Below are 14455 nucleotides of genomic sequence, written 5' to 3'. Positions count from 1 at the left end.
GTGATATTGAGGCTATTTCTTGTCTATAATTAAATAAACTTATTCAAAAAGCAACTTACACTTTTTCAGTTTATAAGCTGGATTGGATATTTAAGTTTTTAACAAGTCTATAAGATTAAATAACGCTTGGCATAATCAATCCATTGATGGATGACCACCTGGCACCTTGTCATGACGAATTCCTCCATGTTTCGAAAAGCATGTTAAAGTAAGCCATAGAGATTTTTTCTTTTCTTCAATCAACAAAATCAAATGATTCTGGCATTGCTTGTAAACTATGTTTTAAATTGCTTGTTAACAGTCCTAGAATAGTATATTACTCAATTACTCTTTCTAACACAATCTGCAATAAACTAGGTGCTACACGTGTACGCTAAATACCAAATAAATTATTTAAATGTTCACGTTTTTCTTCAAACAAATGCAACAGAATATTTAACACGTAACATTTTAAATGGTTTTTGTTGAAATAAATTAACAATGCTCTAGCTGGTATTCTTTTGTTTACTTGATATCACGGCATCAATTTGGCAAAACGTGGTAAGTGAATTTTGCATGTTAAATAATCGCCTTGTATATACCTAACTATTACAAAAAATACCTGTGGTTCTTCGTATCACTAACACAGCCTTTTTTATTCTCACTGTAGGGCACAGACCTCTGAGAAGTTTTACTAGTTCTTGTCTGACCTGGAGTCTAACGCACATACTCGTACTTGAAAAACTGGTTCCTCATGCAGTAGGCTTATTCAAGATCAATATCAAGGCTTATTCACTGTAGTCACTGATACTCAAAAGGCATCCTCGACTTAGTTTCGATTCATATTAAATTTAAGAGTGTTGTTCGTATTTTTAACTGCACTGGTTTGGATTGTACATGATCCTTCTTCTCGGACGCGTTTGCAGGTAAGTCCCGTCGACGAACAATGATGCCTTCAATTGATGGTAATTTATTGTAATAAGGAAAGAACTCTAAAAATATTATAATATTGTGAGTGCAACTTACTAATTATCTAGTTTACCTAGTGCTGTTGCATGCTGTAGAAGTGTCGTTTATTGAGAATTTATTCTAATTAATTGGTGCTCTATTTTTATTATTGTGATAAGAGTGCATAAAGTTATAGCTTTAAGTCTAGTTACAGAATTTCTGTATTCGAAAAATTCTGTATAATTTTCAGATGTGAAAGATCTTCTCGATCTTCGTAAAAACTGGTGTTGAAGACTAATTATGGTTCTAAATGGCATGCGTACGGGAAATAAAATAGAAATAAATGTGATCAGTGACAAATTACACCAAAATGAGAATTATGAGGAAATTGTATACGAATATGAAGACGCTTTGGATTTAACAGGTATGGCTAGAAATAAGATATATTTTTTAATTTACCAGAGATCATAAAGAACTAAGTTGATCACACTAACAAAGACACAAAGATTTCAGAGAGAACTCAAGCATTTGAGTTGAGTATGAGTTTGACACATCTAGGTGGAATATGATGGGGAGTTTGTTCCATTATTTATTTTTCCCAGCAACAACACATAGAGGGTAGCATTTTTGGGGCTGTAAAATTAACATTTAGAACGTCCTGATATCTAGCCTCCTTAAATGAATTACTTTTATCTATTTATCAAGTTCTTTTCGTGGTATATTTTAGGTAACAGCTGGTACAACCGTGGTCTTCTAACAACTCTAAGCATAGGTCTGCTAGGCATGGGTATAGACATCTTTGGTTTCTCAGTGGTAGTCACAGGCTGTTCTTGTGACTTCCAACTGGAACTATGGCAGAAGAGTATCATGCTGTCCATGCCTTTTGTTGGTGAGTATAATCATCGACACGAATCTTGAGCGCTAACCTTCACCTGCGCAGAAGTAATTGATTGGATCCCTTTTGTGGTATGAAGTGAGGAGCGGGGGCGGGCTAAAGCGGTGATTGGCCCGCAGCGCATCGCGTCATAGCCGTCACTCGGGATTGGTTCTTTGCTAATAAATCACTTCTGCGCAGATGAAGGTCAGCGCTCGAGATTCGTGCCGATAACTTTCACCCACGTCCCGTGGAAACTACTGCACGATTGATAAAATATAGCCTATGTTACTTGGAAAGAGTAACTTTCAAATCAATTCAAGTAATTTTTCAAATCGGTTCAGGACTTTCGGAGCCTTTAGGCTACAAACAAACAAAAAAATGTTTATTCTTTATTATATTGTAACTGAGTATATTCTACAATAAATGTTGACTTATGATCAGAATTTTTATTTCAGGCCCGATTTTTATGTCAATACCTTGGGGCTATATATCTGATACAAAGGGTCGAAAGAAAACATTGCTGATCGCTTTATGGGGAAGTTTTTTGTCATCCTTTATAAGTGCATTTTCCTCAAACTGGATCATGTTGGCTGTCCTCAAGGTTTTCAGTTCGTGCTTGTAAGTTTTTATTCCTTTATTTGACCGTGGTAAAATGACCGTGTATTTCTCTTTTGTTTTGATGGTAATTAATGTTGGTGTCGAACAAAATGACTATCAAAAATGTCATAACGCAAAATCTCCTAAGAAATTAGCGCGCTAAAATGCGGGTGCTCATACTTACGCCTTATTTAGAACACGCACATAACTACCAATACTTGTCTTGATTTGACAAGATACCCGAACGCCCGAAAAAAAACATTTATTTCTGTCAATATATTAGTGTGTCATCATTACGTATGTAACTCAGTTGAATAGGCAGCATGTGACTGCCTATCTGACCTACTCAACTTAGTTACCCGGGCAACCCGATACTCCTTGGTAAGACTGGTTGTCAGACTTACTGGCTTCTAACTACCCATACGACTGCCAAAGATGTTCAATGTCAGAGCCATCATTTTTAATTTACAGTTGTAGTGCAGTCCAATCAGTGGCCTATACATTGCTTGGAGAATCCTGTTCAAGAAAAGTCCGAGGTTTCTATATGCTGATAATGACCAGTGTGCTGATGTTATTCCTACTATGTTATATTGGTAAGTACCTACTGAAACTTATTTATCTCTTGGTCATTTATCGAGCCTTAGTAATGTCTTAGAATTAAGTTTCAGACCGACTTTATATTAGAAACATATTATCCATTTGAATTGTTTTTTTATTTAGAAGTGTTTTTTTACTTTTTTGCTGGTAAACGTCATTAATTTCTAATTCATGGAATTTTCAATTTAAATTGTATCTAGTAAAAAACTAACGATAACCTAAATCTCTCAAAATGAAATTGGTTTTCAATAAAATCTAGTTTAGGTTGCTTTTTTTTTAATGTAGTTTTTCTCAAACTGCAGATAATATTATATACGGAAACTAAGAATTTGCATCTGAATTATAATATAAATATTCAGAAACAAAGAAACAGTTGCAAGTCTTATTAAAGCAAGTAAAATATTTAATTTATGCTTATTAGCGTTTCGGTAACGTCTGACATGTTCATATCTTATTATCATGTCAAATAGTTGCATACGTTTACCGTAATATAGTGACCATATAATAGGTAATTTACCGTACGTACAGACACTAGATATTATTATTTGTAACATAACTTTTACACAGTAATAGCCAATTGTTCATAGCGCTATCTATTAACTTGAATGCATTATTGGAAAATTTTTAGAATTACCATCATTTGCCTCAAAAGAAATTTTGTCCTTGAACATTCATTTTTTTTGTTAATAGCTCACTGGCTGTGTACAAATGGTCTTTCGACCATTTTTTTTCAGTGTCTTAATAATTGTTTTAGGATTTTGTGAACGTGAGCAATGAACTATTTTGTTGATTCACCTATTTTTATCCAGATTTTTTTTTTTATTTACCACAAATATAAATCCAATATTTCTTTTTTTCAGTACCTGGCTACTTCATTCTTCAGCAAACCTTCTCAAGTAATCTGGGCCTCATCTTGTTCACACCCTGGCGGCTTTTAACCCTAATTATGGCATCACCACTTGGCATCAGCGCCTTTCTACTGCATTTCTTCTACGAAAGTCCTAATTTTCTTATCAATGCTGGTCGGGAGAGTGAAGCTTTGGTATATCTTCAAAAAATGTGGTTTAGGAACGGAGGCAAAGGATCTGAGTACCCGGTAGGTATATTTTGTGTTATATAGGTATAGCCAAACTTATAAGCAGCTTGCAACTAACTTCCGAGCGTAGGTGGCCATGCAAACTGCATCTATCAACTACCATCTATCTCAGAACTGAATGATACTTAGAAGTGATTTTATGCAGCAATTCATATGAAGTTTGGTTCATACTATATAACTATATTATACGCAACAAGTTTGCGTGTCAAGTGTCAATACATAAATGCGTGTACTTACAGATGCATTCAAATAATTTGAAAAATAAAACTTCATGTACCTATCTTTAAATTCTTTAGAGATAGGAAATCATCAAATGACACTATACGCTAGTAGCACCCACTGTACCCACAGGCAGTATACTGTAAACGGTTTTTTTTTCTGGATATGTATTCAAAAGTCGAGCAGTATTAAAAAGTCTAAATAAATAACTAGCTATGTTTGTTTTTTCAGGTACGTAGAGTGATATTAAAGAATGAGGCAAACGTCAAACTAGTGGATGACAACACGAACTTATTAATATCTTTCCGGCAACAAACGTTTCCACTATTTAAACCGCCTTTACTTTGGAGAACATTACAATTATTCTTCTTGACAAATGTCATTTATACCATGTAAGTATGCCCTCACTTTTAGCAGCATTATCATCTGCCTAGCCTTTTCCTAACTATGTTGGGGTCAGCTACCAGTCTAACCGAATGCTGCTGAATACCAGTTTTATAAGGAGCGACTATCCGACCTCCTCAACCCAGTTACCCGGGCTACCCACCCCTAGGTAAGACTGTTTGTCAGTCTTGCTTCGGACTACCCTTAACGGCTGCCAAATATGTTCCAATGACAGCGACAATGTAACACACATGTTTTCATTAAAACAAGTCTCTTGTAGTTAAATTGGGTTCATGCAATTTTTATCTTATAAAAAACCAGCTCTGTTATAATAATAAATTAAAGTTTTCTCCATTGGGTCGTTATAATAAATTGCTACATATTTTTATTATATTTTATGGCTTTAACTTGATGAATATTTTTACAGTAACAATAGCTTGGTGATGTGGATGCCACATATTGTTGAGGCTTTTACGAAGGGAGTCAGTTCAGAAGCCGTCTCTGGAAGCTTGTGCAACATCATTATGGGGACAGCAAAAGTAAAGAATTCTACCCATGAAGAAGTAAGACCAATATTTACCTGTAATTAAACTAGCTTTGCACGGGTGCAATGTTGATACTAAATATACTAAATTATACAAATACACCTTCCTCCAATTCCGTTGTGTAGTTTAAAATTTAATCATACATAGGGATAGGGACAGAGAAAGTGACTTTGTTTATGCTATGTAGTGATTGACTTTTTCATTAATTTATTTAGCAAACTCTCTTTAGCTACTCATAAACTAGCGGACAGTCCAAGAACTAGGCCTACTTATTGAGGATTTACATTGCACGGATTATTACAAAAACCGGCCAAGTGCGAGTCGGACTCGTGCACGAAGGGTTCCGTAAATTACAGTTAAATCAACCTATCTCAAAAACTATAAGAGATACTTTGATCAAACCAAAAATCGTTGAAAGAGTTAATTAGCATGCATCACCTCTATTTTTTTTAGAATTTTATACCCCGTAGTTATAAAAATAGAGGGGGGGGGACATACTTTTTACGACTTTGAGAGCTGATATCTCAAAAACCGTTCACTTTAAGAAAAATGTTTTTTAGAAAACTTTATATCATTTTAAAAGACACACGGGTATGTACATCGAAAAAAAAAATTTCATCCCTCAGTTACATGTATGGGGGGCCCCACCCCCAATTCTTTTTTTTACTATTTAGTGTCATATTTTTGTAGCGGTTCATACAACACATATTCCCATCAAATTTCATCACTGTAGTACTTATAGTTTCCGAGTAAATCGGCTGTGACAGACGGACAGACGGACAGACGGACAGACGGACATGACGAAACTATAAGGGTTCCGTTTTTGCCATTTTGGCTACGGAACCCTAAAAAGGAGGTTCTCAGTTTGACCTACACTGACTGCTGTGTTTGACTACCAATTTGTCGCGGTTTTTATAGTATTTGTCAGACATGGTTTCTAAATATATTATGAGTCTATTTCTCTTTTCCTTTATCTTTACAGGTTGCCTGTTCATCTTCAATTCAATCTGGAACATTACTATCAGGCATTGCCCACGGAATAGTTTTTGCTGGTATCACACTGGCCGTATCAAAATTAGCTTCAAGAAAGAAAGCAATAATGATTGGCTTTCTCCTTATAACTGCCTTGTCCTGTCTGGGAGCAGTTTTTAATACGAATCATATAGGAAGTTTGATTCTGTATGTCGGAATGATGATGACGAACTTATGTATGGGAGTATTGTTCGCGTATTATGTGGAGTTGTTTTCTACTTCTTATAGGTGAGTTCCTATTTTTATTTTATAAGTCATTTTGCCGGTAGTGTAATCAATAGTTATCCGTTATATATCAAAAACTTTATTTTGATACCATATTTTAGAAAATGGTTCAATCTCGGCTTATGTAAGAGTAAAATGACTGGATTCGGAATAGAAAAGTATAAAGCTAGAGTTGGTTATAGACAACATTTCCCAGTTGTATGTAGTAGTTTTTCTTAATGGAGTCGAATGAACTATGAATTTTCATGTTTAATTTACAATATAATCACTTGTTTTAGGAAAAACAGACGCTTATATATTGCCGGAGAGTTTGTTGCGCCACTTCTTCTTCCCACCAAAAACACAAAGGGTGGCGTTTTGGTGGCCGTCTTTTGTAAATTTCTGACATTCAAATGCGCTGTTTTGAAACAGCCAAGTTTGAATAAACGATTTTAGATTGTAATTTTGTTAAAAACTAAATTCACCGACATCATGAAAGTCAGTTTTCTTAAAACTTTGTTACTATTCATTTTCACATTCAATTTTCAAAATAAATAGTAAGTTGTTATTGAACTTGTGCCTTATCATCTCTATCTTCATTTCTAGGAGCATGGCATCATGTTTAGGTGTGATGGTGGCTCGTATCAGTGGTTTAGCTGGTGTCAACTTCCTCGGTGTGTTCCTCATGACCAACTGTGCCATGACCTTCTATGCTTTCACTGCTTATTTGTTTGGTAAGTATTATAATATAAGGGTGCATCTACACGGTGGAAGTAGCTTGCGTATGTTGAGGCACATACGCAGGTTACATGAATTTCAAAAAACGTGTGGATCTAGCGACTTTGTAGCAAAGCAAAATACCCACCCGTTTGCTCTTGTACTTGTCACTTGTCAAGGAACTGTAAATTAAAATAAAATTATCGTATGATATGTTATATTCTAGTCAAAAATGTGAGTATGAGTAAACGAAATAGATCACTTACAATTTTCGATTACGTACACATTGCAACTTATAGGTTGTGTAACTAACACGACGTTATTTTATAATGTATTAGATTTCAATATCGCAGTTTTCTTTTTTGTTTATACTTTTTCATTTCAAAATGTGTTGTTATAATTGATTCTTGTATGTCTTTTCAGTTGGTATTGCTGTGGCTGCGTATTACTTACCGGCAGATAAACCCTTAGGAATAAAATGGAAGATTTTACGCATCCAATTGAAAAATAAAGTAAAAATTAATTCTCCAAGAAATTAAACTATTCTAGCCTTTTATTTTTAAGAAAGAAATAGTTTTCTATAATGAGGCTCTTCTCCACTTAAAATAAGCCTGTGATTTTTTTGCATTTGTATGTCTTGGTTGCTTGGTAATGTAACACTTAGCGCCATCTCGCGGCCATTCTCCGAACCATTATTTTGAGGAGCTTGGAAATGCGTTTTTATATGAATCTCAAGATTGCCGTGTAACTTGCCTAAGGGAAATAAAAAGTAAAACTTACCTTATATTCACTTATTTACAGCTGTTTAATAATGTCGCTTAAAAACTATCAACACAATCTTCAATTATAGAATAATTAACTTGTTAAAAAATAGAGTTCAGAACTGTTTTATTGTAATAAAGATTAACTGGTTTTATGTACTTACAGTAGGACCCTTTAAGTTAAAAATGTAATAACTACTATACTAAATAAACACTATAAATATTAAATTCATCAAAGTGTCAAGAACAAACTAGTTATTAAAACATTGACGCTTACTTACAAAATCTAATTACAGAGTGAAATTATGGAATTCCGATAACTAATCCCTAGGAAAGTCCGGTCATTTGGTACTCGCCTCCAATTTGTGTTTCATGAATAATAATAGCGTTAACGCCTTGTCATGCGGCGTCGCTTGCAATTTTCTTATAGATAGTCACTTTTTATCAACAGTCATCTACAGAAAATATGTTATTTTTTTGTGGTCACTCTAAAGGTACAGTAATGATTCTTTAGAAAATAATATATGGACTTTTGTAAGTCTTTATTTTTTATGAATGGGCATAAGATATCACAGCCCTAAAAATGAACTGCCATCACAATATTTTTTTGCTAATATAATAAATAGGAAACTTTTTTTGTTTGTTTGTACCCTAAAGGCTCCGAAACTATTGAACCGATTTGAAAAATTCTTTCACTGTCGGAAAGCTACACTATTCTTAAGGAACATGGGCTATAATTTATTCAGGTTCGGGCAGAAATTGGTCCAGGATGAGGGCGAAACCACGGGATATAATAAACATTAGCATCGGATATGTATAGTCAAATAGGATAATAATACGCATAACACATACCTTTGCTTAATAATCAAAAAAACACCTCACGCTTTTCTATTACAATTTTTTATTTACTTTCTTTGTATGTTAAATGTTTTGTAATGTTACCAGTAGTACATAAATCACTTGGAACAAAAGAAAGCGAGGGTCTAGCGCGAAACAAAAATGCAAAAGGAAAAATTTATCTTTTCGTACTTTTTTTCTTTTCAGTGAATTGCCGGTATTGCTTCCAGGAAGTCAATGCCTATTTTATTTTTGCGTTTTTTTATTAGTCGGGTTCATTTTTATGAAGCATGAATACTTCTGTAAACAAATTAAATTTTAGTAGAAGGGATGTTTTGTAACTTATTTAGGGAATTCTTTATTACACTTTTCATGTAAAGTTGGTCCCATAAAAACCTATTTACCAACACCAAGTAGTCAACGATAATGATAAAAAAACTTATAATGCAAAGTTAATAAATGAAGATTAATGAGCCAAAACCTTTTCAGTAAGAAGTAAGAAATCAACGTATGTAAAAAATATATATTTAAAAAATTGTTGGAACATAAAAAAATATAGGTATTTATAATTATACACCCTAAAATGTCAAGTACAGAAAGAGATATGGCTATTACCCACTTTTTACATCCAAAAGAAAACGGCGTTGTTAGGGAAACAAGACAATAATTAGATCGTTTGTTTGTCCGAAGTGCCCCCAAGCCGTAAAATTTTCTTGCCTCGTTAACTACATTGTGGCGAATGTTAGAAAAATATTTTGTGTGCTTATAAACGACCCTTTACGTTTATCTGTCTATGTTTTATGTCAACCGGAGATATGAATATTCTTGATTTTAAATTGTGCTTGTAAATGAGCCTGTTTTTCTTTTGATATTCCGTTGTTTATTTTTATTTCTGTTATTTATGCTGAACTTCAAGGAATTATTTAGATCGTTTTTGATATGAGTTATAAATATTTATTGGGATAGAAGTTTGGACTTTCAAGTTTCCATTTTGATAGTTATTAATTTCTTATTTACTGTAAACTCGTATGTTAGTTATAGTACACTGAATATGGATCCATTTAAGATCCCTTCTTAAAGAAAGAAACAAAAACATAACAACGAATTTGATAAACATAAACTGGAATAAATCTAAGCCCCATCTTCGTGAAATAAAAACCAATATCCATAGGATAAATTAAACATGTCAACCGAATTGCATTTCCCCTTATTTATTGCATACAAAACTATAAAAATCGTAATAAATGTTGCAATATTTCACGATTTTCAAAAACTTTATCCTCTAAGAAAGCATGCATCCTTCATTATAATAAAGTGGGGGAGAGAATTATAGCTTTCCTTAAAATATACTGAGGAAATGTGCAGGAAACAATAAGACTTGTGGGTAAGATGAATAATATTTTTATTGAGTTGTAACTGATATTAGGGATATGATAAAAATAAAAAATTAGGTATTTGGTCTTTTTGGTTCTATAATGATGATTTTTCCCATAATAAACAGCCAATCATGTTATTACAAAACCTGAAGTTGCTTTAAGGTAAAAAGACAAAAACAAAAAAAAAAGACGAACCAATTATTTTGACCAAGTAGGTAAATCCTTAATTAGCACATAATAAGACTCAATATGCGACAGAAAGCCTAATTATTTTGGAATTCAGTAAATGCAGATCGTTCAATTTCAAAATCGACATCAGGAGGTACACACAACAAGGTCCTGCATCTAAATCATTCATGATCGATTGCAATCGGAATCGGTTTCATTCGATTTAATCGTACTAACATCGATTCTGTTACGAGCACTATACGTACGTGGAACATTAACGAGTTCCATTCAAGAATGTTGGCTGGTGATTTTGGTTGAAATGTTCTGTAGTTAGTTATTATTTATAATGAGTTTTCTAATTTGTTGGTCTAATTGTTACATAGCGCGACTGCTGTGTCTCGGGTTCGATTCTCGGGAACGGGCCGAAATTGCTTGGTGGCTTTAACAAAGCGGCTTGGAGGCTCGAATTTGGCGGTGTTACACTTAAGCATAGCTGGCGTTCCCGAATGCTCCTCAGTAGCAGTCAATGTTACAATTCCACGTCATAGGCCGTCAGGCAGATTTGAGAAAATTGAGCTTGATAGGCGATTAAACCTGCAGCCCACTTGATAAGAAGAAAATAAGACTAGTCAGTGTACTTATTGGTTTTTAAAATTACTCAAAAATAGCGCCCTAAATAATCTTTATAACATACCACTTCCTTTTAATTTACAACAAAATTAAAACAGCAACAATATTAAGAGACCACTTAAAGGCTACTTTAAAGCACACTAAAACTACAAGCCATCAGTAAAAAGACGCGTACTCTGTGAGGAACGTAATCCTACTGTAGCGACTACTTCAAGAGTATCACAGTAAATGTAGTGCACTGGGATCAGACCTCGCTCTTGTCGAGTTTACCGTCTGTGTAATCGTATATCTGTAGCTCAACAAATATTTTGATACTAAATGTATAGAGGCTTGAAGCTTTGGTATTATGATTTTGTGTTTAACAGGGTTTGGTGGATGAGTTTCAGAAATTAGGAGGGCATGTTACTTTGGTAAATTGTTTTATATATTTCTTCTATGTGTTGTTTATGGATTTGATAATGCTTATAGTTTGCCCATTTACATTTTCTATGATGAAAAAATTAAACCGACCATTGAAACCTTCTCCAAAGTGTGACAAATACTACGTTGAAAACCGCACAAAAATCGGTTAAGCCGAACGTGAGATCATCGCGCACAAACAAAGTTTTTTTGAAGTTCAACCAAGGAATATGTTGAGACAGTATTTAAGAAAAAAGCGAGTTTTATAAAGAAGAAGCCAACTCGCAGCAAATAGCTAGTGCATCATAAAAACCTCTTAATTTTATTAGTTTGAGTTGTCCTTGAAATAAACTAAGTGATTGTGATCCTACAATTACTTTGTCCTGAATGCTATCGAAGACATTTAATATAATGGGACTCTTCAATTTCATTTGATAGCATCTGCCTTCTAATTTCTAATAGAAATTACGTTTCGTGAATTCGTGAAAGTTTTACTGTTTTAATGGCCTACCAGTTTGAATGAGCGGTATCATGAAAACAATGATATTTAATAATTTGATAAAACATTTCAGGGCTTTTCAAGTAGTTCTCACTATTTTTGAGGTGAAATTATCAAGCATGAATATAAATAAAAAACAAATATCAGGCTCTTTAGTATCTGGAAAGACGTTTCATTGTATCTGATTGTACGTACGTAAATATACAGTGACATATAAGTTAAAAAATATATTTTTAATAAGACCACATACCATATATAACACAATAACATTTTTACTTGCTCTATAGTTCTTTTTTTTATTAACATTTAAAATTGAAAGATCTAAAGGATTTTCAGTCAAAAAACAAGTGATTAAATATTAATACTAATGTTTTAATCTCATTTTTCATTTCTGGAATTGAAGCCACACTTAAGAAGCAAGAGTTATAACCACTAGCTTTAATCAGCTCATCAAAGAAGTTCTTATTTATTTACGAATGATAGACTGACAACTTATTGCAACATAATCTTATAACAATTTAAGATAAAACAGCACTCCTTACAAACAGCTCTAAACATGGGCACCAGTTATCCGCCTTGCATCTGCTAAGAGGGGATTTTAGTGTAATCTGTGCAACGAACCGATCTAAAAGATTTATATGTACAAGGAAAAATAAAAGATTTAGTTCTCGGTCTTTAGACTTGTTTCTTGGGCGTCCAAATTTGTGGGGAGGTATACCTACCATGTTTTATTGGTCTTGAGTTATAGTTCCCTAATGTATGTTTAATAATGTTTAGTTAAGGAATACTACTCTATCCTGACACAGTTCAAGTTCAAGTTGTCACGGAGAAATCAAATAGCTATATGAGTGCTTCAGTGAGCAGTCATACTGACCCATGTAAACACCACCCGAGTAAACACAAAATAAGAAATGGAAATACTTACTCAAACATTTTCGAAAAAATTACCTAACTAATTTTACACAAAGATCCAAAACTTAAACAAAAAGAAATTCCAAAAAAGGATAATATCCAAAATAAGGTTTCTAAGAACATCCAAAAAGAACCTTTAGGAACAAAAGATCATTGTAAGGATACCGTCGAAAACTTGATTACAACGATTGTACCAACAGAAGTTGAAAGTAGAGTAGAGGCAACAAAATCGATAGAAAGTACAAATAACCCGTCTTTGAACATTACTGGACGCGTGTTAAGAATCTAAACGGGCCGTTTGGCAGACAGTGAGATCCCATCATGGAGAATAAAATGATTAGCGGAGGTGCTATAACTGAAAATGGCTTAAGAAAGTAGCGCGGCAAAATGCGGGTGAGCGGGGGACGAGGAACGTTACTGTGTACGTCTTCTTTGGGCCCGACCAATTTTTGTAATACCAAAAATCTTTGACAGATGTCTCAAAGAAACCAAATTCCTCGTTATTTACTCGTGACTGATCGTCTCGGTCATGCCCACCGTACAGATTTGACCTAGAAGAAGGCGCCTGACCTACCAGTATTATGGCATCTCTGCTCCATTTTCCTTACTTCGTGGACCTCACCTTACACTTTGTACGGACACGGAATAGAATTTTGCCTTCAATTACTCAAGACACTTATTTTTGGAGCCGAAAATTTGTAATTCGAGTGTTCTAGGACGTTTTGCTGGAATGTGGGTATCGAACAGGGTTTTTCACTTACAATGTTGTTATCTAGGCATGTCTTAAAAGGGTTTTTTTTTTAACTTTTCGTACCAATATTCAATATACATTTTTGGATACTTTTTCTTGTATAACAGTGTTGTTTGCCTACACTTTAGTTCGCTTAAAATTAATATTAAAATTGAAGAAAGTAATGGAATTTTATGAAAAAAAAAAAACAATATCTTAAACTCATTTGAACGTTTCATTTGAACCTTCCGCTGTACGGATTCTTTATACCATATCACACAAAGCCATCCAAAACAAGCCTATATTATTCCTTCATCAAATGTTTTCCACACTCCCTTAAATATCAATCTAACAATTAATGATTCCACTAAAGAATATAATGACCATTATTCATGAGTTCCCTGAACAAGGAAACACAATTAAAGGATCAATTTAAATACATTTTAAGTGCAATGTCTTGTACTAATGCCGTTGGGACGTATAATTGAAATAGTAAGCGAATGAATAAATATTGCTTAGTAAAGTCAAATTAGGTTCCTGTTAATGAAAATGTGATTGGACAATAATACGTTTCAGGTAAAAGCACAGATTATATAATAGTTACTACGGTAAAAGTAAATAAGACTTGAAATATTGTTTTTTTTATTTTTATTTAAAATATTATGAATTAGATTTTTCTTGGCCAGTCAAAATAGAAGCGATTGTTAAATATATTTTTACAAAGAAAGACATACCAAATCTCAATGTGTTAACCTCTTTGACTGACTATCTGACCTGTTCAGTATAGGTAAATTTAAAATGCACAGAACATTAAGATATGATAAGAATAATCAACTTCAGTTTGAATAGTGAGTTGATAGAAAGGTACTTTAAAGCTGCTATTTCTGCATTCACAATTCAGCATAAATACAGCCAAATCATTCCACTACACAATTTATTAGCCACCAC

The 14455-nt window shown here is 33.7% G+C and overlaps 1 protein-coding gene across 2 annotated transcripts; it reads left to right on the top strand.

Moving 5' to 3' along the window:
- The first annotated feature begins 551 nt into the window (after nucleotides 1-551).
- Nucleotides 552-7994, top strand: LOC110381707 (uncharacterized). 2 transcript variants are annotated; one of them, XM_049840967.2, is made up of 11 exons: nucleotides 552-905; nucleotides 1178-1351; nucleotides 1655-1816; nucleotides 2260-2422; nucleotides 2873-2994; nucleotides 3859-4094; nucleotides 4545-4705; nucleotides 5125-5260; nucleotides 6225-6502; nucleotides 7085-7212; nucleotides 7619-7994. In XM_049840967.2, the coding sequence occupies exons 2-11, from the start codon at nucleotides 1228-1230 to the stop codon at nucleotides 7732-7734; spliced, it is 1626 nt and encodes a 541-aa protein (XP_049696924.2). In that variant the 5' UTR covers nucleotides 552-905; nucleotides 1178-1227; the 3' UTR covers nucleotides 7735-7994. The 2 variants fall into 2 exon arrangements, with proteins under 2 accessions (XP_049696924.2, XP_049696925.2); XM_049840968.2 differs by lacking the exon at nucleotides 552-905 and adding an exon at nucleotides 1016-1079.
- The last annotated feature ends 6461 nt before the right edge of the window (nucleotides 7995-14455 follow it).

This window comes from Helicoverpa armigera, chromosome 10 (genome assembly GCF_030705265.1).
Source record: "Helicoverpa armigera isolate CAAS_96S chromosome 10, ASM3070526v1, whole genome shotgun sequence".
In the NCBI taxonomy this organism is placed as follows: Eukaryota; Metazoa; Arthropoda; class Insecta; order Lepidoptera; family Noctuidae; genus Helicoverpa; species Helicoverpa armigera.
Note: the sequence above shows the minus strand (reverse complement) of the source record. Positions and strands in the feature narration are given on the sequence as shown.